Here is a 21,837-nt window from a genome sequence, read left to right on the forward strand (position 1 = left end):
TTCAATGTATTTACCCCTGGAAAAGGAGCTAAAGGGCGAGCGATGAGGGAAGGTACCATTTTCTTTTTCATAAAGTGACTTTTTAAATGGTGTGCATGCATAACTTTACAAAAATAATGGTAATTATGTCAATTTTCAAATTAGAAGGTGGGGTTAACAGTTGTTAACAGTTCTCTCTAGGTAGATGAAATTGTGGGTGGTGTTTTATTACTTTGTTTTGTTTGTTTTTTTCTTTGTGTGGGCGGGTTTTTTAAAAACATATTTTATTGATTTTTTACAGAAAGGGAGGGAGAGGGGTAGAGAGTTAGAAACATCGATAAGAGAGAAACATCCACCAGCTGCCTCTTGCACACTTCCTACTGGGGATGTGCCCACAACCAAGGTACATGCCCTTGACCGGAATCGAACCCGGGACCCTTCAGTCCACAGGCTGACGACGCTCTAGCCACTGAGCCAAACCAGTTTCAGCTGTGTGGGTGGTTTTAAAAAAAAAATTGTTTATATATTCTGAGCTTTCTGTAAAGAACATCTAATTCTTTGCAAGAAAGGAAAAAAATAATGAGTTGATTGATGGTCTTGGAGGAGACAATCTCAGTAAAATACGTGTTTGTGTGTATTCTTCCATCTCTTTCAAAAAAGCTCTTAGGTGGAGTTAGAGTCCCAGACAAGAGGGGGGGGGAGGGTCTTGTCTGGCCTCACTGGTTCCCCAGGACACGGGGCTTTTGGCACCAGAACCAGGACACTCCCACGCAAACCAAGATGGTTGGTCACCCCAGGCCCGGTCATTTACAAAGCTCTCCGCATCCTGGTGCTCCTTTGAGCTTACACCCACCCAGGGAGGTGGGTGGGGTGGGGCTGGCCTCCCTCATTTTAAAGGAGAGGCCTGAAATCTCGGGGAAGCTCTCTGGCCCTTCTTGGAAGAGGCTTAGAGAGAAAGTGGGCCATGTGCATATGTTGTTCTGATAAAATAAAAAATTAGTTTGAAAACGACTAGAATGACAACGAGCAGGTCAGTTGTTGCCAGTGGAATGGGCTGTAAAAGGGCACAAGGGAGCTTGTGGGATGATGGAAATCTATATTTTATTTTTTTAATTGATTTTTTTACCGAGAGGAAGGGAGAGAGATACCATGTTTCCCCGAAAATAAGACATCCTCCGAAAATAAGACCTAGCACATGGAAAGATAAGACATCCCCTGAAAATAAGACCTAGCGAAACTTTGGGAGAAAAAATTAATATAAGACACTGTCTTATTTTGGGGAAAACAGGATAGTTAGAAACATCCATCAGCTGCCTCCAGCACGCCCCCTACTGGGGATGTGTCCACAACCAAAGTTTGTGCCCTTGGTGCCCTTGACCAGAATCAAACCTGGGACCCTTCAGTCCACAGGCTGACGCTCTATCTACTGAGCCAAACCGATTTCGGTGAAATCTCCGTCTTTATTGGGGCGGCGGTTTGGCGGTTGTGAGCACCTGTCAGACCCATTGGATCATGTGCTTTAAATGGGTGTGGTTTCTTGTATTTAAATTACACCGCAGTTGAGAGGGAGAATATGAGGAAATGGGGCAACCAGGACCTCCAGGAGAGCTCACCCTTGGGACAACATGTGCTTGTTGGCACACTTACTCTCTCATCTTCACCCCCCTCTGCACATGGAGTGTCCCTCTGGCCCAGCCACCACCCTGGAGGGAGAGCCCAATGCTGCAGAAGGTGGCCAGAGCGCTGACTTGTTCCCTCTGCCCCCAGGACGCCAACCTGTCCTTGCATACAGACACCCCGGACCTCACTCCCTGCTTCCAGAACTCCCTGCTGGCCTGGGTCCCCTGCATCTACCTGTGGGCCGCCCTGCCCTGCTACCTGATCTACCTGCGGCACCACCACCATGGCTACATCGTCCTCTCCCACCTCTCCAGGCTCAAGACGGTCAGGGCTGGGGGCTCTCCTGCAGGTGGGGCTGGGGCCCCGGGAGGGGGTGTTCTTTTTGAATGAGTCCCTTCCCCCACCCTCAGCAGCTAGACAGGACTTCCCAGCCTCGCCACCTGCTACTGGGGCCAGGGCACCTTGCCAAGTGAGTCTGCAGCCTGCTGGTACAGCCCCTGCTTGGGGAGGCGCAAGCAGAGTTTCCATCAGGGCTCTCCCGCCCTGGAGAAGCTTCCAGCCCTCGGGGCCACCCCAGCCTTCAGGGCCAGGCCCAGGCCGGTCCGGTAGCTTCAGGAGCAAGAAGTGATTGTCCCCCCAACTTGTGCCCTCTCTGTAGGTCGTGGGCGTCCTGCTGTGGTGTGTCTCCTGGGCTGACCTCTTCTACTCCTTCCATGGCCTGGTCCACGGCTGGGCCCCCGCCCCCGTCTTCTTTGTCACCCCCTTGGTGGTGGGGATCACCATGGTCAGTGGGGACCCTGGAAGCTGAGTCGGGGCGGGTCTCCAGTGGGTCATGGGGTTGTGGTAGGGGAACCATGGGCTCTGAGGAGAACCTGGACACCTTGGCAGTGGGAAGAGGCTGGGAGTGACCCCACAGACATCTGACCACGGGCAGGGGCGGAAGGGAGGCAGGTCCAGATGTGTGTGCTCCAGCCCCGCCTCCCCCGCCCTCCGCGCACAGCTGCTGGCCACCCTGCTGATCCAGTACGAGCGGCTGCAGGGGGTGCAGTCCTCGGGGGTCCTCATCATCTTCTGGTTCCTGTGTGTGGTCTGTGCCATCATCCCCTTCCGCTCCAAGATCCTCTCAGCCACAATGGAGGTAAGGAGGAAGAGGGGCACCTGCCCATCCACACCTGTCTAGGAGGTGAACTCAGGGTCAAGGTCACTGCTGGTCCCCGGCTCCTTCCTCTCTGCCCCTCGCTGGCTCCCAGGACTCCCCTGGGGTTCAGCCCTTTCTGTGTTGTCCTCTACCTACTGTATCTCTGCAGGGAAGCAGAACAGAACGGGGGGGGGGGGGGTGTCCAGCGGAGGACCAGTGTAACGCAGGGGAGTGGGGCCCTCGGTGGATAATCGTGGGAGTGCAGGGGCCTGTTCTGTAGCCTCCACCCATGGCCGGTTTCTGTGAGGTGACACACAGGCTTGGAGAGTTCTGGCTCGCCTGGAAGTCCCATGGTCTTGTTCTCCCCTCTCTTCCCACCTTCCTCCGTCCCTGGCCTCCCTCTTGGTCTGCGGTGGGGCTGACAGTGGGTGGCGGAAACCCTGGGAGGCAGTCTAGCATCTCCCCATTTCTCCATCTCAGGGGGAGGCTGTCAAGTATATTGATCAGCACAGGCTTGGAATAACCCCCTTATTCTCCCTGTGACCTTGGGCACACCCCTCAGCCTTTTGGGGCTTCATTTCCTCAGTTGGGAAACAGGTGTCAAAGGCTTCCTGTCTTGTAGGGGAGACAAGGGAGGCTGGACAAGGTGATGTGGGCGAGGTGCTTGGCACAACGCCTGAGGCAGGGGAAGTCCTCACGGAACAAAGGCCCCTCGTGACCCACCTCTTCCCCGCCCCCCCCCAGAGGAGCCTGGTGTTCTGATGCTCCTCCCCGCTGTCCCCCCAGGGCAAGATCTTGGACCCCTTCCGCTTCACCACCTTCTACATCTACTTCACCCTGGTGTTCTGTGCCCTCATCCTGTCCTGCTTCAGGGAGAAGCCACCGCTTTTCTCCTCGAAGAACGTGGACCCTGTGAGTGTCCCACGGAGGCTGGGTGGGAGTGGAGCTTCCACGCCCAGCCCTCAGCCAGCCCTTCCCAGTCCTTCCAGGCCCTCCCAAGCCCAGGTCACCTCCACACGTGCCACCTGGGCTTGGAGCTGGAGGGCGAGGGGCCCTCCTCCCTCTACGCTGCCCGGGAGGGTGCGGGCGCCCCTGATTTCCCCCGTCCTGCTCTCCCCGTCCAGAACCCCTGCCCGGAGACGGATGCTGGCTTCCTCTCCCGCCTGTCTTTCTGGTGGTTCACAAAGTGAGTCTGCTCTTCCTCTAGGCTGGGCCGGAGGAGGGCTCCAGGAGATGGGGGGTGAGAGGGAGGAAGGGGAGCAGGCTGGAAGTCCAGGAGCCTGCGGAGCTGGGCCTGGCTGGGCCCTCTGCCCCAGACCCCCTCCTCAGTGGCCACGGGGCAGGAGAGGATGGGGAAGCCTGCTTGTTAGGGCTGGAGGCTGAGTGCCAAGGCCACAGGCCAGCCCTGCATCCGGCAGGTGGCGAGGACAGGCCCAGGGGCTGGAAAGAGCCCTCCATTAGCTCTGCGCTCTTCTGGCATCTCCTTGACCGCCCGTCAGAGTGGCTTGGGCAGGATAACTGTGCCTGAGACCTGAGTGGCAGCTCGCTAACCGTGCTGCATTGAAGAGGGCCCCAGCCAGCGTGCACTTCATCACCAGCCCCAGGGGTCCATGGCGCATCTGGGGAAGAGGGAGAGAAGGGGGCTGAGATAGGAATTGGGATGGGAGGCCGTGGCCTTCAGCCTGCTCCCTGTGGCAATGAAGGAGACACCTCCCTAGGGAGCCCCTTCCTTCTGGACACCCTGGTTCTAGCTCCAGGCTGCTAAGCTCTGCTCCCCCCCCCCCCCCCCACTCCCCCACCAACCAGGTTGGCCATCCTTGGCTACCGGCGCCCCCTGGAAGACCAGGACCTCTGGTCCCTGAACAAGGAGAATCGCTCCGAGGTGGTGGTGCAGAGACTGCTGGAGGCCTGGAAGAAGCAGCAAAAGCAGGCAGCACAGTAAGGCCCTCCCCGTCCCCACACCCCTCCCCCCGGCCCCTTCATGCACCTGGTCTCCTGAGGGGAGGCTGCTGGGCCTGGGATGATTGCAGGGAGAGGGTAAGGAGAAGAACAGGGGTAGGAGGTCCTGAGGAGGGACCCTCGGGCCTGGGTGGGCCAGCTCTCCCCGCCTCTGCTGAGGCCAGAGAATGGCTGCCACTTCCGGAGCACTGATGCTACCCCAGGCACGGCCCTGAGCACTGAGAGGAGCTCAGTCTCCAGCAGCCCTACGCTGTGCATTCTGTTGTCCCCTCCTTACAGCTGGGGACACAGAGGCTTAATGGGGCACCCAAAGTCCCTTCCCCTCATTGGTCGTGGCAGGCCTGCAGAGCTGGAATCCACACCCCATTGTCTGGCCCCACTGCTCTCACCACTGCACCACTAGGCCCGAGTGAAGGGCGGAGTCCAGGGACTTCCCTCAGGAGGGGCAGGGGTTGGAGGAGAAGATGGCCCTCCAGCTGAGAAACCTTCCCATTGGCAGTCTCCCACCGGGAAACTTGTCTCTGGCCTCCTGACCGGCCAAGAGCTGGGGCTCTGAGTCCTCCCTCCCTCCCTACCGCTGCTGACCCGGGGACGGCCCCTTCCCCAGGGTTTCAGTGATGTTCAGTCAGAGCGCTGATTACCACCTGGCTGTTGGAGGAGCTGCAGGCTTGTGTTTGGTCAGCCTCTTCCGAGGCTGGGAGCCTCTGGGAAGCCCCCCAGCCTGCATAGTCACTCCTCTGGCATCTCCATGTCACCTCTACCCTCTCCCTGCTCAGCTCCCCAGTGACTAGGCCATGCATCCCTCCCCTCAGCATCCTCCCTGGGTGGCAGCAGCAAGCCGGAGGCTGGCATTGCTGGGTTACCGTCCTTAGACAGCAGTTAGGGTGCCACTCACCCCCCCCTATCACCTGAGGACAGAGTCTCCTGGAGAGTTACCCGGACAGTCACTTTGCCCATCCCCCTACCAGTCCTGAAAGTCAAGGAAGCAGCTCCCCTCTCCTCCCCACTCACCCCAGGCACTTGGCTCCATTCCTACCCATGGCTCCTTCCTCCCTGACCAGACACAAGGCCGCAGCGGCATCTGGGAAGACAGTGGCCAGTGAGGATGAGGAGCTGCTGGGGGGCCGGCCCAGGCCCCGGAAGCCCTCCTTCCTGCGGGCACTGCTGGTCACCTTCGGCCCCGGCTTCACCATCAGCACATGCTTCATGCTGATCCAGGACCTGCTCTCCTTCGTCAACCCGCAGCTGCTCAGGTCTCACCCCGCTCCCTCTCGCTGCAGCCCTTCCCTGGGCAGGGGGAGGGCAGGCCGTCCCTGAGGACTGAGCCCGGAGGATGGGAGGACATGTAGTGAGAAGAGCCCCAGCCCGGAACCAGAGGGGCTCTCTCCACTTTCTGTGTGCCCTTCGGCATGGCCATGCCTCTCGCCTCGTGTCCCCATTCACATCCAACTTCTATCTGCCAGGTGCATACTGTGTGCCAGGCTCCCTGGTGAATGCATTTACATTCTTTAAATCCTACAAAGTGTCCCTATTCCCATTTTACAAACAAGAAGCAAAAAACTAAATTAAAACACACACACACACACACACACACACACACACACACACAGCCCTAGCCGGGTTTTCTCAGTGGATAGAGCATTGTCCCCCAGACTGAAGGGTCCTGGGTTTGATTCCTGGTCAAGGACATAGACCTCGGTTGCAGGCTCCTCCCCAGCACCCCTGGATGCAGAAGACATCCAATCCATGTGTCTCTCTCACATAGGTGTTTCTCTTTCTACCTCCCCACCTCCCTTCCACTCTCTCTACAAGTCAATGGAAAAATATCCTCAGATGAGGATTAACAAAATAAACCAAAATAACAACCGAGGAAGCAAAAACTCAGCGAGTGAAGTGACTTGCCCAAGGGCACACAGCTGGCCAAGATGGATTGGAGTGCAGGGCTCTGATCTCCAGCTCCAGCATTCTTTCTAGACGCTAGCTCTCTCCTCCGTCACAGGGCTTGGACTTGAAGGAGATCTCAAATGAGGGGGTGGGAAAGAGTGCTACCTAGCAGCCGAGCCACCAACTCCTCACCCCTCCATTCATGCACTCATTTATTCACTGAGTATTTATTGAGCCCCAGGGTACTGACATGGTGCCAGATGCTAGGGATGCAGACATCTAACGAGCTATGGTCTTCGTGTCTTTTTCTTTTTTCTTTTTCTTTTTTTAATATATTTTATTGATTTTTTGTAGAGAGGAAGAGAGAGAGATAGAGAGTTAGAAACATCGATGAGAGAGAATCATCGATCAGCTGCCTCCTTCACACCCCACACTGGGGACGTGCCCGCAACCACGGTACATGCCCTTGACCGGAATCGAACCTGGGACCTTTCAGTCTACAGGCTGACATTCTATCCACTGAGCCAAACCGGTTTTGGCAGTCTTCACGTCTTATGGGAGAAAGCAGTGTGTAAACCCATGAGAGGTGTAGTAGGTGTCCGGACAACCCCAGGAGGGGTGAAGAGGCCAGCTTGGGAAGGAGCAAGGGACATTTGCAGGCCAGAGAGGTTATCAGACCTGGAAGGACAAGCAGGGGTTAGGGAGCCAGGTGAGGAAGGAGGGGAAGTGGCAAAGGCCTGAGACAGCATGACTCAGGAACTGCAGGTGTTTCAAAGAGCTGGAATGCAGAGGGAGGGGCAGAAAAAACACAAAGGGAGAGGGAGATCCTGGAAAGATTTGCGGCCGGGGCGGGGCACCCGCTTTGCGTTTGGAAGGGTTCCCAGCCGGTGGTGTGGGGGACATAGGGCAGGTGGCCAGATGGAAGTGGGCCGGGCAGGGTAGGGAGAGCCCAGGCCAGGAATGAGATAGGATTCCAAAGCGACGCTGGAGGTGGGGGAGGGGTGTGGTGTGCCAGGGAGAGGGAAGCGTCAAGGGTGACTGGGTTCTGGCCGGGGTGACTGGAGGACGATGGACCTTTTGCTGAGATGACGAACTCAGGGGGAGGAGGGGGCTGGGCACTGGGCACGGTGGTGAGTTGAGTCTTGGCCACATGGACCGAAGGTTGGTGGGGAGTTCTCAGCGGATGAGTTAAGTGAGGAGCTGCTGAGAGGGGCAGAGAGGGGGAGGGGTCAGAAGATTAGAGAAGTAAAGAGGGCTGTGGGAGAGGAGGTGGGTAGGGCCCTGGAGAAGGTCACCAGGGGGCACTGGGGTTGGCAGATGTTGGAGAGGATGGATTTGAGGGGCAAGAATCTGTATGGTCAACGCCATAGGCTCTGGGGAGGCACAGGAAGGGCAAATCCAGGAACACATGGCATCACTTCCTGCCATGTGGTCCAAGCAGGCAAGACGGGCAGGCAGGTGAGGCTGTTGATGAGAATGAGAGGAGGAAGGGGCAGTGGGAGCCACAGGAGATAGAAAAGGAGGTGAAGGCAGAAGGGGGCGAGGATGGAGGGTCATGGACTTGAGGCAGCACTGGGCTAAGTCCCCCAGGTCTGGGGGGTGGGAAGCAGCCCCCACCTGAGAGGTTTCAGAGCTGGGGACAGAGTGGAGGCTGAGAGGGAAAGGGGGGGGCAGGAGAGGGAGCAGCCTGGGAGCCCTCCCTCCCCACCCTCATGCTTCTCTTTCGCCCTCGCAGCATCCTGATCAGATTTATTTCAAACCCCACGGCCCCCACCTGGTGGGGCTTCCTGGTGGCCGGGCTGATGTTCGTGTGCTCCGTGATGCAGACCCTGATCTTGCACCAGTATTACCACTGCATCTTTGTGATGGGGTTGAGGCTTCGCACGGGGATCATAGGCGTCATCTACAGGAAGGTCAGCCGGGGCAGGGCACAGGGGTGCTGGGGAGCCTGGCTTGGGGAGCAGCTCATCACCTGCTGTCTACCTACAGGCTCTGGTCATCACCAATTCCGTGAAACGTGAGTCCACGGTGGGAGAACTGGTCAACCTCATGTCAGTGGATGCCCAGCGTATCACGGACATTGCCCCCTTCCTCAACATGCTGTGGTCAGGCCCTCTGCAGATCGTCCTGGCCATCTACTTCCTCTGGCAGGTGATTCTCAGACCCCGACTCCTGCTCCCTTCCTGTGACCTTGACCTCGCTGAGAAAGGGCGAGGGAGGGTTCCCTGGGTCCGTGGAGGGGCTGCCTCCTGGACACAAGAGCTTCCTCAGATATTTGGGGTGGGGGTCAGGCCTGCACCCAAGTCTTTCCAACCTGGATGACTATCCTTCTCAAAGATCCCAGAGAAGAGAAGAGGGACTCGGAGGCAGAGTGTGTGGGACTGACTGTCCCTGTCTGACTGTATTTGCCCTCCTGGGTGTGTGGCCATCCCTCTGTGTCTGCCTGTCTGTGTCTCTCTGTTGTCATTAGCTGGTGGCTGACCGCACCTGTGGGAAGGCATTTAGGCCCTCTCTCTATGTCCATCTCCATGTTTCAGATCAATAAGCCTCTATCTGTTGGGCTCTGTCTGCGTATATACGTTGGTTATCTGTCTTATCTACCACCCTGTGCCTCCTCAGAAACTGGGTCCCTCCATCCTGGCTGGCGTCGCCCTCATGGTCTTGCTGATCCCAATCAATGGAGTTGTGGCCATGAAGATGCGTACCTTACAGGTGGGCACTGTCACAGGTGCTGCTTCTGCCCGGGGCACCTGGCCCGGTGCTGGGGAAGGGCATTCACTCACCTGGGGCCCCTCGGTTATTTTGTTGACTCACTAGGGATAGCTACCAGTCGCGTTCACAAACCCATAGCTCACTCTAGCCTCACAACAACCCCGACAGGGTTTTAGGGGGGGGAAATGCGAATTTTGCAGCTGAGGAGCCACGGCCCAGAGAGATGCTGGCAGCCCCTCGTCAGGCAGAGCTAGGGCTTGAACCTGCATCTTCTGTTCTAACGAGCGCTTCTCCTGCCACCCTGTGCTGCCTGTGGATAGCCAGTCATCCGGTCCTTTATTTTATGCAAGCACATGTTGAAGCCTTCAGTCGCTTCCCTCTGCACATCGAATAAATGACAGAATCCCTGGGACCTCCTATCAGGTCCCCTGATCACCTTGCAAGCCCTTACCCCGACCCCCTGGGATATGGCCAAATTTCAGCCAGTCTGGCCTTCTTATGTTTCTCCAAAGCACTGAGGTCTACATACCTCTGGGCCACCTTACATACTGTTCCCTGAGCTGCTGTCCCTCCCTTGCTTGTCCCACTCCTTCTCTTTTCCCACCTCCCAACATATTCTGACTTCCCGGACTCTCACCGGATCCCGTGGCTTCCCTTCAGAGCACCCATACCAATTTATTAGGCATTTATTTAGGTGATTGTTTACTTCCCACCTGCCTCCCCATCAAACTGTCAGCTTCATGAAGGCTGGGGCCTTGTTTGAGTTGTTCATCATTGAGAGCACGTGGCCTGGCACATAGTAGGCGCTCAACAAAGAGGGGCTGTGCCCTGGATTAGGGACAGGATCTCGCTGGGGACAAAAGAAAAGTACAATGTGCCCTAGAGTCCCAGGGAGGGGACAGGATGCTGCCTGGGAGGGACCAGGACCCGGGTACCGAGGCTGGAGCTGGATTTTGTCGGGAGGAGAGGGGAGATGGGGCTGGGCCTTCCAGGCTAAGGTGCAGCACAGGCCCCGTGAGGAGGAGGGAGGAGGGAGGAGGGATAATGAGCAGCCTGCCGGCTGCAGCCTGGGCCAGTGCCTGGAAGGTACCAGCCCCTGTGGATGGAGGTCTGGGTTGGGGAGTGGAGCCTGCCACGGCCATTCTTTCCACAGGTGGAACAAATGAAGTTCAAGGACTCGCGCATCAAGCTGATGAGCGAGATCCTGGGGGGCATCAAGGTGCTGAAGCTATACGCCTGGGAGCCCAGCTTCCTGGAGCAGGTGGAGGGCATCCGGCACAGCGAGCTGCGGCTGCTGCGCCAGGCTGCCTACCTCCACGCCATCTCCATCTTCACCTGGATCTGCACCCCCTTCCTGGTGAGGCTCTCCTTCCGGGCTGGCCTCCCCTCCCCCTCCTCCCACCTGGGCAGCCCAGGCCTCTGGGCCCAGCACACCCCGCCCTGACACCCACCCCCCATGGCTCTCCAGGTGACCCTCATCACCCTCGGGGTGTACGTGTCTGTGGGCCCCGACAACGTGCTGGATGCTGAGAAGGCCTTTGTGTCCGTGTCTCTGTTCAATATCTTAAAGAACCCCCTCAGCATGCTGCCGCAGCTCATCAGCGGCCTGACCCAGGTAACCCCAGGAGGGCTGGGGGTTCTGCTGGAGCCAGGGCAGGTTGTTGGGGTCACTCGGGTGCAGGGGATAATCAAGGAGAGTTACTGGAATCAGGAGGGGGCCATCCGACATGTTGAAGACATTGTTCGAAGTTGAATGACGTCATTAGAGTCAGGGGTCACTTGGGGTCAGAGGAGGTCAGGTCGGGTCCCTGGAAACCTGAGTTCTGGAGACAACCTCCTCTCACCAACCCGGACTCAGTCACAGGAGGGCCCCCAGTGTCTGGGCCTTCATGGGGCCTGTTCCAGCCCAAGGAAGTTGAGGGCCAGGCAAGTGTAAGGGGAAGTGGAGGGGGGATAGAAAAAGCATGGCTTCCGGGGCTGACACAAACCCTCCTGCAGACCAGCGTGTCTCTGAAACGGATCCAGCATTTCCTGACCCAAGATGAACTTGACCCCCAGTGTGTGGAAAGAAATACCATCACCCCAGGTCCAGACATGCCTGCCTGGGCTGCTCTTATAGCCGCCCTGCTCCAGAAAACCCTCATTCTGAGCTTTCCACTTTTCTCTCGTGACCCCCTTTCTGCTTCCTCTTTCATATCTTTAGCTCTACGCCTGCCTCTGCCCTCCTCTCTCTGTTCTCCTGTCCTTCTTCCCTCCCCAGGCTCCCCCCACTCTCCTTCCTTTCCTGGGGCTCCCTGTGCCCCTGTCCCAGGACTTCCTGTCTCTCTCACTGCGCCCCAAGCTTCCCTGCCTTCTCCCCTTGGCCCCTTCCCCAGGGCTCCCCATACCTCTCCCTCCCCTGACTTGCCCCACTCCCCTGACCCTGCAACCCTTGACCCTCCCAGGCTATGCAGTCACTATAGACAATGGCACCTTCACCTGGGCCCAGGACCTGCCCCCAACCCTGCACAGGTACCAGCTTCTCCCACCCTTCTTAGCTGCCTAGAGGGGGCCAAAATTCAGATCAATAAATAGCAAAACCTGCCCCCGACCCTACCCCCAAGTCTTTGTCCGGGAAAGCAGGAACAGCCTCCATGGCCAGGGCGGTGTCTGGAAGAAGGAAGGGTTTGGGTCTCCAGGTGGAAGGTCGGGAATCAAACACCTGATCTTTGTCTCTGACTGGGCTCCTGTCTCCCAGCATCGACATCCAGGTGCCCAAAGGGGCCCTGGTGGCCGTGGTAGGGCCCGTGGGCTGCGGAAAGTCTTCCCTGGTGTCCGCCCTCCTGGGAGAGATGGAGAAGCTGGAAGGCAAGGTGCATGTGAAGGTGAGCGGGGTAGGGACTCCTGGGAAGGGAAGCTTGGCGGACTCCCCCGGTAACTTTGGGCTTCTCCCGTGGCCAGGGCTCCGTGGCCTACGTGCCCCAGCAGGCCTGGATCCAGAACTGCACTCTGCAGGACAATGTGCTCTTCGGCCAAGCCCTGGACCCCAAGCGCTACCAGCGGACCCTGGAGGCCTGTGCCCTGCTAGCCGACCTGGAGGTGCTGCCTGGCGGGGACAAGACAGAGATTGGAGAGAAGGTACATGGTCCATAGCCTCACATCCCCTGGGAAGTCGGCATATACAACTGCCCACCTCACCCCAGCCCAGGCCCATATATGCACTCATTCATTCATTCATTCATTCACACATCCGTGTAAATATATCATGTCTAGCTCTGTGCTAGGCACTGGGGAAACGGATCCATTAATGGGAGAGGCCCACTTGTGAACGGGTGGGGGCTGTAGAACGCCTGCCGCCAGGCTGAAGGCCTGAGCAGGGGAAGGGAGGGCAGGGAGGGGAATACTGCATAAGGAAAAGCATCACTTTTTGAGCCAAACTTAACAGCTGAGGAAGAAGAGCTCTCATTCATCTATTCATCTACACACTCTTTCATTCACCAGATTTTAACACACACCTATTCCCCAGGCAATATTACACAGAAGTGACTCTACCAGTCTCACATCTCTGCCTTCATATAGCTTACTTTCTAGTGGGGGAGAGAGATAATAAGCACAATAAATAAGTGAAATATGTAATATTTTAGGTAAATGCTAAGGGGGAAAGAACGAAACAGAGAAAGGGTATGGAAATGGAGAAAGCCTCAGTGAGAACTGGAATTTGAATAAAGGGGGGGGGGCCACGTCTAGGGACCTGAAGCTCGTGGGGAGGGAGGAGGGGAGGCCTTAGAGGCAGTGAGAGCAGGAAGTGCGAAGCCCCTGAGGCAGGAATGGGATCAGGCACATAAGGACCAGCAAGGAGGCCAGGAGGAAAGGAGTGAGCAGGGATAGGAGGGGGAGATAAAGTCAGTGAGGTGTCCAGGCGGCTGTTTCACACAGTGCCTTGCAGGCCACCATAAGGATGGTGGCTTTTACCAAGAGGGATGGGAAGCCTTTGAAGGTGTGAGCTGAGGAATGTGGACAGGCTAGTTAGGAAGGGGAGGCCGAGGGCAGGGGAAGGGTACAGCGCAAGGCAGAGCCTTGCAGACCTTGGTTAAGGTTTTGACATTTACCTAAAAACCCTGGGCTATCAGTGAACGTTTGTTTTTTAGTTTGTTTTTAATTATTGCCACATGGCACATAAAATTTACCATCCTCGCCATTTTTCAGTGGACTCATGTTGTATAGCCATCCATCTCCAGAACTCTTTTCATCTTGCAAAACTGAAACTCCATACCCATTAAACAACAGCTCCGCCTCCTGCTCCTTCCCCGGCGCTGGGCAGCCACTTTGCTACTCCCTGTCTCTATGCATTTGTCTCCTCCAGGTACAGCGTATAAATGGAATCATTTAGCGTCTTTTTTGTGTGACTGGCTTATTTCACTTAGCATTCTCAAGTATATTCCTGTTATAGCACCTGTCAAAATGTTTTTCCTTTTTGCCCGGACAGTGTGGCTCAGTGTTTGCACATCAACCTATGAACCAGGAGGTCACGGTTCAGTTCCCAGTCAGGGCACATGCCCAGGTTGTGGGCTCAATCTCCAGCGGGGGGCCTGCAGGAGGCAGCCAATCGATGATTCTTTCTCATCACTGATGTTTCTATCTCTTCCTCCCTCTCCCTTTCTCTCTAAAATCAATTAAAAATTTTTTATTTCTTTCCTTTTTAAGGCTAAATAATCTTCCATTGTATGTTTAGACCACGTTTTGTTTATCCATTTTTCAGTGGGCACTTGGGTTGCTTCCACCTTTTAGCCATTGTGAATAATACTGCTGTGAAGATGGGCGTGCAGATATCTCTTTGAGAACCTTCCTTCAGTTCTTTTGATTATTTCCCGGAAGTGGAATTGCTAGAGAATATGAAAATTCTATTTTATTTTTTTGAGGAACTGCTATAGCGTTTCCATAGTGGCTGCACCATTTTACATTCCCACCAACAGTGCACAAGGATTCCAACGCCTATCCTGGCCAGCACTTGTGGCTTTTGGGAGGGAGAGGGGTTGTGTTTGGTTTTTTATCGTAGCCATTCTACTGGGGTGTGGTGATGCAGAGCATCTTTTCATGTGCTTATTGGCCATTTGTGTATCTTCTTTGGAAAAATGTCTGTTTGAGTCCTCTGCCCATTTTTTGATCAAGTTGTTCCTTTGTTGAGTTGTAGGAGCTCATTATGTATACAGGAGGGTCCCCAAATAATACTATTTCATTCAGTGTTATTCTGTTATGGCATGATGACATCCTGTAGGAACTTAGCTCTTATTTACATCGATTATATCAATTGGTTTCATCATATGTCATTTAACTTAAAGTCATAGTGACTTACAATAAGAGAGGACTTACTGTACTGGATTTTAGCCCCTTATCAGATATATGAGTTACAAATATTTTCTTCTGTGGGTTGCCTTTTCATTCTGTTGTGTCTTTTCACACAGAGTTTTTAATTTTGATATAATCCAACTTATCTATTTTTACTTTTGTTACCCATGCTTTTGGTGTCATATTCTAGAATCATGGCCAAATCCAATGTCATGAAACTTTCCCCTATGCTTTCTTCTAAAAGTTTTAACTCTTTTTAAAGAAATGTATTTTTATTGATTTCAGAGAGGAAGGGGGGGAAGAAAGAGATAGAAACAAAAATGATGAGAGAGAATCATCGATCGGCTGCCTCCTGCAGGCCTCCCACTGGGGACCGAGCCCACAACCTGAACATGTGCCCTGACCAGGAATTGGGAATTGAACCAGTGAATTCTTGGTTTATGGATCAACGCCCAATCCACTGAGCTACACTGGCCAGGCACTCTTTGTTTTGTTTTTAATACTAAAGATTTGAGCCTATATTTCCTCACAACAGTGGCATTGTCTTATATAACCATTGATGAATGACCAAAATCCAGAAATTTTAACATTGATATAATATTACTATCTAATTCACAGTCTGTACTCAAATGTCATCATTTGTCCCAGAAATGTCTTTTTTTAGCTATTTTCTTTCCTGGGCTAGGATCTAATCCGGGATCATGAATTGCATTTACTTGTCATATCTCTCTATTCTCTATCAATCTGGATGATTCCTCAGTCTTTGTCTTTTAGGACCTTGACAATTCAGAAAAGTATAGGCCTGTATTTTGTAGAATGTCTCTCAATTTGAACACAGTTAGATGCAGATTGTATATTTTTTGGGGAATTACTAAAGGAGTAATATTATGTCCTCTTTGGTACACCGTATTAGGAGGCACGTGATATCTACTTATTAACAGTGTTAACTTTGATCACTTGACTGAGGGCATGTCTTTTCATTGATCATTTTATTTCAAAACTTTCACTGATGAATTCTCGCCTGAGTCAGTGTTTACTATGATTCTCGCCTGAGTCAGTGTTTGCCAAATACTAACTTTCTAGCTCCATTCATTCTATAGTTATTAGTTGGCATTTGACTCTAATAAAAAGCTTTCTCCTCCTTTGTCTTTTTTACTTATTCATTAATTTCTTTATATCAATATGGGCTCAAGATTCTTATTTGATCCAATGGATTATAATCCAGTATCATTGTTATTTATCTTCTTTTTTTTTTTTTAATTATTGATCCCTTAGAGAGGAAGGGAGAGGGAGAGAGAGAGAGAAACATTGATGTGAGAGTGAGACATCTATCAGCTGCCTTCTGCATGCCCCTGACTAGGGAATGAGCCTGAAACCTGGGCATCTGCCCTGACCAGGAATCAAACTGGCAACCTCACGGTGCACAGGACAATGCCCAACCAACTGAACCACAACGGCCAGCACTTGTTGTTGTTATTATTTTTTAAATCCTCACCCCAGGATATTTTTCCATTGACTTTTATTGAGAGTAGAAGGGAGTAGGCAGGAGAGAAAGAGAGAGAAACATTGATGTGAGAGAGACACAGAGATTGGTTGCCCTCGCATCCATCCTAACTGAGGCCGGAGATTGAACCTGCCCTTAACCGGGAATCAAACCTGTGATTCTTTTATGTGGGGGCTGATCCTCTAACCACTGAGAGTATTGGCCAGGGCTCATTATTTGCCTTGATATTCACTTTGTGAATGAAGGGTTTAAGTTGGGACAACTGAAGAGCTGCTCTGGGTGCAGTGTGGAAGGACCCAAAGGCACAGGGCCCAGTGAGGAGGCCCTCCTGGCGGTTTGGAGAAATGATGAGGACCTGAGCCTGAGCAGAGGGGAGAGGAAAGTAGGAGTTCAAGGTCATAGGAACCCAAAGAAGACCTCCTCCTCTCTGACACAACTCCTCCTTCCTATCTCGTTTGGACCCACTCTGACCTCCCCCACACATACCTGATTTAGGGCCCAGCACATAGTAGACACTCAGGAAAGACTGGTTGGTTGAATGCAGGCATTCTCACATGCCTCAGTCACTGCACCTGATTCTCCCCTCCAGCTCCCATCCAACACCTGCTCGCCTCAGTTTCTCGGGGTACCCCTAAGAGCTGGGCTGGAAGGATGAGGAAAGCTGGTGGGAGGAAAGCAGGCTGTACCCTGGGGTCTGCCCTCTGGGCCCAGCCTTGCTGCTGTCTGCATCAGTTTCCCCCTCCTGGCTTTAAGGAGAGATCTCACCTCCCCGCTGGCACCTGAATGATGTCAGGGTTGATGAATTCTGATGTTGCTGCTGGGTTTCTGTCTTTGCTTCTGACCTTCATTGTTCAGGAACCCGGACAAAGTCATTACCACCTTGGGCTTTCATTTCTCCATCTAGAAAGTGGGGCTAACAGCCCCTCCCTGGAAGGAATGACCTGAGGACCAAATGAGCTCATTGTTATGAAAGTCACCTGCAAACTGGCTGGGTGACAGAAGAGCCACAGGTCCACTAGGGACCGCCTGGGGATTTCCAGCTTCCCAGAGCGGGAGGCGGCAGGCGGGGAACCAGCTGGGCAGGGTGATGGAGCAAGGAAGGCAGGAAGTCCCCGCGTGTCCCAGGAGGACTCCGAGAGCCACCACCCTCTCTCCGTGACCTCACAGCATCATGGAGACAGGACCAGGCATGTGAAATGTGAATTCAGAGGCATGCCTTGCTGAACGACAATGGACAGGGCCCTTGTTCTTTTATTTTCTTTCTTTTTCTTTTTTTTATATAGTATTTTATTGACTTTTTTACAGAGAGGAATGGAGAGGGATAGAGAGTTAGAAACATCGATGAGAGAAAAACATAAATCAGCTGCCTCCTACACACTCCCTATTGGGGATGTGCCCACAACCAAGGTACATGCCCTTGACCATAATTAAACCTGGGATCCTTCAGTCTGCAGGCCAATGCTCTATCCACTGAGCCAAACCAGTTAGGGCTCTCTAACTCTTAGTTGGATAGGTAACTCAGCAATTTACTTGCCTTCTTGTTTCTCTTGTTTCTCCCTATATGAATTAAGAAGAATAATGGTTTTATTTTTCAGAGCTCTTCTATTTTTTTTTTACTTTTTATTTATTTATCTATTTTTTAATTTTATTGATTATGAGGGCCCTTGTTCTGACCCCCTTCCTCCTGGGACCCACCTCCCTCCTCTCTCCCCCATCCAGGGCATCAACTTGTCTGGGGGCCAGCGGCAGCGGGTCAGCCTGGCCCGAGCCGTTTACAGCGATGCCGACATTTATTTGCTGGATGACCCGCTGTCAGCCGTGGACTCCCACGTGGCCAAACACATCTTTGACAAGGTCATCGGGCCGGAAGGCGTGCTGGCCGGCAAGGTAAGGCCTCCGGGAGGCTGAGGGGCTGAGGCGAGATCTGGTGGAGGCCAAGGGGTTTGGGTGAGACTTGGAGGTGCGGGGATGTGAGAAGCAGGAGTGTGGGATGGGAGCTCACAGCCCAAAGGCACTGAGCTGGCTGTGGTGAGCACGGGGTGAGTCCCCAATGTGTCTGCCCGGACTCCCTGGCACATGGGTTCCTCACCCTCACTCTGGGGCCCTATGCCTGTGGTTGGGGGCGTGCTGAGGGCTGTGGGAGTGACGGCCCCTGCCTTCTCCCCAGACTCGGGTGCTGGTGACCCACGGCATCAGCTTTCTGCCCCAGACAGACTTCGTCGTTGTGCTCGCCGATGGGCAGGTGTCCGAGGTGGGCACGTACCCAGCCCTCCTGCAGCGCAACGGCTCCTTTGCCAACTTCCTGCACAACTACGCGCCGGATGAGGGCGAGGAGCACCTGGAGGAGAACAGCAGGACCGGTACCCCTGGCCCTCTCTTTCCCTGTGCCCTCCCAGCACCACCCCCCCCGCCGCCGCCTCGGGGTCTCTGAGGGTCTGTGGACTGGCCCAATGCTGTGCAAGGGAGGTCCCGGGAACATGGACCCGCTGTGTGATGGTCAGACATCACCAGGAGGGAAAGGGAACCGGACGTTGCCAGTCCCTCCTCTTCCCCTTCCCTAACTGGGCGCCCTCAGAGCCTCTGTTTTCCCAGGTGTCAAAGGGGCATAAGGGCCCAGGCTGTTTCCTGGATCCATGGTTTGGTTCCTATGTCATTTATTTATGAACACGTATTTATTGAGCAATGACTAAGGCCGAGCCCGATTCTAGACACTGAGGGATAGCAGTGAACAAATAGAAAAATTTCTGTCCTCCTTGAACATTTTAAAAATATCTTTTATTGATTTTTTTTAATTTTTTTTTTTTTTTTTTTACAGAGAGGAAGGGAGAAGGATAGAAAGTTAGAAACATCAATTAGCTGCCTCTTCCACATCCCCCACTGAGGATGTGCCCGCAACCAAGGTTCATGTCCTTGACTGGAATCGAACCTGGGACCCTTCAGTCCCCAGGCCAATGCTCTATCCGCTGAGCCAAACCAGCCAGGGCCTCATCAAACATACTGAAGTCCCAGGGCTCATGGCACACCCCCGATCCTCGCCCCCTGTCGTCCAGTCTCAGCTCCCCAACCCCAAACTCCGGGCTGGCTCACTGGCCTCCCCCGGGGTTTTCCTGCCTGCTGCTGTGTGTGCCGTTCACACGCCGTGAGCAGTCCCTGAGGGCTCTGCCCCTTGCTAAGCACTTGACACACATCCATTCCTTTAGTTCTCACGACGACATGATGAAGTGGGTACTATTATTATCCCGTCTCCCATGCCTGCCGAAAGCCAGGCAGTGAGGATGGGAGGAAGCGCAGCCGGTCTGACTCCACAGCCCACGCTCCTAACCCTCACATTGGAGTCGCTTTCTCCACAGCCCCTGAGGGGGAGTTTCCCCTGTGGCCTCAGCTACGTCTTTCTTGCTGCCCTTTTCCTTTTCCAACACAGAATCGGTCACTTATTTCTGTCGTTCTTGTTCTTGCTGCCCTTTCAACCCCTCTCGTCTTCCTGAGCTCAGGCTTGCCATTCAGGCTCCTTCCTTGAAGTGGAGATGGGCCCGGTAGGGAGCTAGCAGACCTCTGTCTCCTTCCTCCCCCGCAGCAGCAGCCTTGGAGGAGGCGGACGATGAGGAGGTGCTGCTGATTGAAGACACGCTCAGCAGCCACACAGACCTGATGGACAACGAGCCGGTCCTCTATGAGGTCCAGAAGCAGTTTATGAGGTGAGCTCCCGGGAGCGCGAGGCCTCCTGGGACGCTGGGTCCGGGCTCCCCGCGCCCTGCCGGGGGGGGGGGTACAGGTGGATGGGCATCCTCCCCGACACACACCCTGGGCCTCTGCGGCTGCCCGCCTCCTCCTCCTGGGGCCCTGTCCTGTGGGTGAGTCAGAGGCCTCCTCTCGCGGCCTGACCAGCTGCCCCCACAGGCAGCTGAGTACCATGTCCTCGGAGGGGGAGGGCCAGGGCCGGCCTGTGCCCCGGCGGCGCCTGGGGCCGGCGGAAAAGCTAGCGCAGGCGGCAGAGGCGAAGGCAAACGGGACGCTGATTGAAGAGGAGAAGATGGAGACGGGCAAGGTGAGCAGGGTGGACGGGGAGGGCCCGGGGAGGATGGGCGGGTCCCCAGCACCCCTCCTGGGCAGGGGTCCTCAAACTTTTTAAAGTGGGGGCCAGATCACGGTCCCTCAGAGAGCTGGAGGGCCGGACTATATGAACTACTAATTCCTACTGTAACACCTCGGCTGCGCTCACTGCCCAAAAACCCTGGCGGGCCGGATCAGACTCTTCTGCGGGCCGCATGTGGCCCGAGGGCCGTAGTTTGAAGACCCCTGCTCCTGGGGCTCACAGGCATCCTCTGTCCCTGACCCCCGCGGCCGTGCAGGTGAAGCTGAGCGTGTTCTGGGATTATGCCCGGGCTGTGGGGCTCTGCACCACGCTGGTCATCTGTCTGCTGTACGCGGGGCAAAGCGCAGCTGCCATCGGAGCCAACATGTGGCTCAGTGCCTGGACCAACGAGGCCACGGAGGACGGCCGACGGAACAGCACTACCCAGAGGCTGGGTGTCTATGCCTCCTTGGGCATTCTGCAAGGTGAGCCTGCAGAGATTACCGGGAAGGGACTCCAGGAGCCCCCCCTTTCTCACCCCTGAGGTGCAGGGTCCCCCAATCCAGTGGTCGGCAAACTCCTTAGTCCACAGGAGCCAACTATCAACAGTACAACGATTGAAATCTCTTTGGAAAACCAATTTTTTTTTAACTTAAACTTCTTCTAGCTCCACTTCTTCAAAATAGACCCGCCCAGGCCGTGGTATTTTGTGGAAGAGTCACACTCAAGGGGCCAGAGAGCCGCATGTGGCTCTCAAGCCCCAGTGTGCTAACCACGGCCCCACACCATGCCCTTCCCTTCACCATCACAGCCATGGCCCAGCCCCAATGCCTCCCTCCCCGCTCTAGTGTCCACCTGCCTCTGAGCCCGCCTAGCCCCTCCCTGCAATCCCACCCCACCCCACACCCCCACCCCCACCACCCCCACCACCCCCACCACCACCACCACCACCACCCCCCCCCCCACCACCACCACCACCACCACCCCACACCCCCCACACCCCCCCACACCCCGCCCAGAGGAGTGAGTGCCCCTCTGCCGCCCCCCACAGGGCTCCTGGTGGTGCTGTCGTCCATCATGATGGTCGTGGGCTGCGTCAGGGCTGCGTGCTTGCTCCACCAGACGCTGCTGCACAACAAGATGCGCTCGCCGCAGTCCTTCTTCGACACCACGCCGTCCGGCCGCATCCTCAACCGCTTCTCCAAGGACATCTGCGTCATCGACGAGGCCCTGGCCCCCACCATCCTCATGCTGCTGAGCTCCTTCTACACCTCCATCTCCACCCTCGTGGTCATCGTGGCCAGCACGCCGCTCTTCGCCGTGGTCACCCTGCCTCTGGCTGCCTTCTACATCTTGGTGCAGGTGCTCAGGGAGGGCAGGGTGGGGCAGGGAGGGCGGGGGAGGGGGGCAGAGGCGTGGCTGTCAGGAGGGCGGGCGCTTGAGTGGGCGGGGCTTTGTGAGGGCTGAGGACCCAGGCCAGGCCAGCGAAGGCAGAACCCAGGGTCACAGCTGGCTTTGGTTGGGATGTAGTCTGTTCCTTCCTCTCGTTGCCACTTGTTTTCCTCGCCTGTAAAACGTAGGATCACAGACCCTGCCTGGTAGGGTTGTTGCAGGGATCAAATGAAATCCTTGTAAATTGTGACT

The 21,837-nt window shown here is 55.0% G+C and overlaps 1 protein-coding gene across 4 annotated transcripts in view; it reads left to right on the forward strand.

Annotated features, from left to right (window-relative positions):
• ABCC3 (ATP binding cassette subfamily C member 3) overlaps nt 1–21,837 on the forward strand; it is a 39,523-nt gene that overhangs the window by 9,086 nt on the left and 8,600 nt on the right. The window contains exons 2-23 of one of the 4 annotated variants that reach the window (XM_084863378.1): nt 1,747–1,923; nt 2,258–2,383; nt 2,600–2,737; nt 3,524–3,649; nt 3,862–3,923; nt 4,544–4,675; nt 5,758–5,949; nt 8,316–8,493; nt 8,570–8,731; nt 9,200–9,292; nt 10,446–10,649; nt 10,761–10,907; nt 11,291–11,378; nt 11,737–11,803; nt 12,030–12,156; nt 12,233–12,409; nt 17,841–18,008; nt 18,289–18,481; nt 19,699–19,816; nt 20,019–20,166; nt 20,471–20,678; nt 21,245–21,555. In XM_084863378.1, coding sequence (XP_084719504.1) covers nt 1,747–1,923; nt 2,258–2,383; nt 2,600–2,737; nt 3,524–3,649; nt 3,862–3,923; nt 4,544–4,675; nt 5,758–5,949; nt 8,316–8,493; nt 8,570–8,731; nt 9,200–9,292; nt 10,446–10,649; nt 10,761–10,907; nt 11,291–11,378; nt 11,737–11,803; nt 12,030–12,156; nt 12,233–12,409; nt 17,841–18,008; nt 18,289–18,481; nt 19,699–19,816; nt 20,019–20,166; nt 20,471–20,678; nt 21,245–21,555 — 3,342 coding nt within the window. The other 3 variants (XM_084863377.1, XM_084863379.1, XR_014793103.1) reach the window with 3 other exon arrangements.

This window comes from Pipistrellus hanaki (genome assembly GCF_964339955.1).
Source record: "Pipistrellus hanaki genome assembly, chromosome: 16".
Classification (NCBI taxonomy): Eukaryota; Metazoa; Chordata; class Mammalia; order Chiroptera; family Vespertilionidae; genus Pipistrellus; species Pipistrellus hanaki.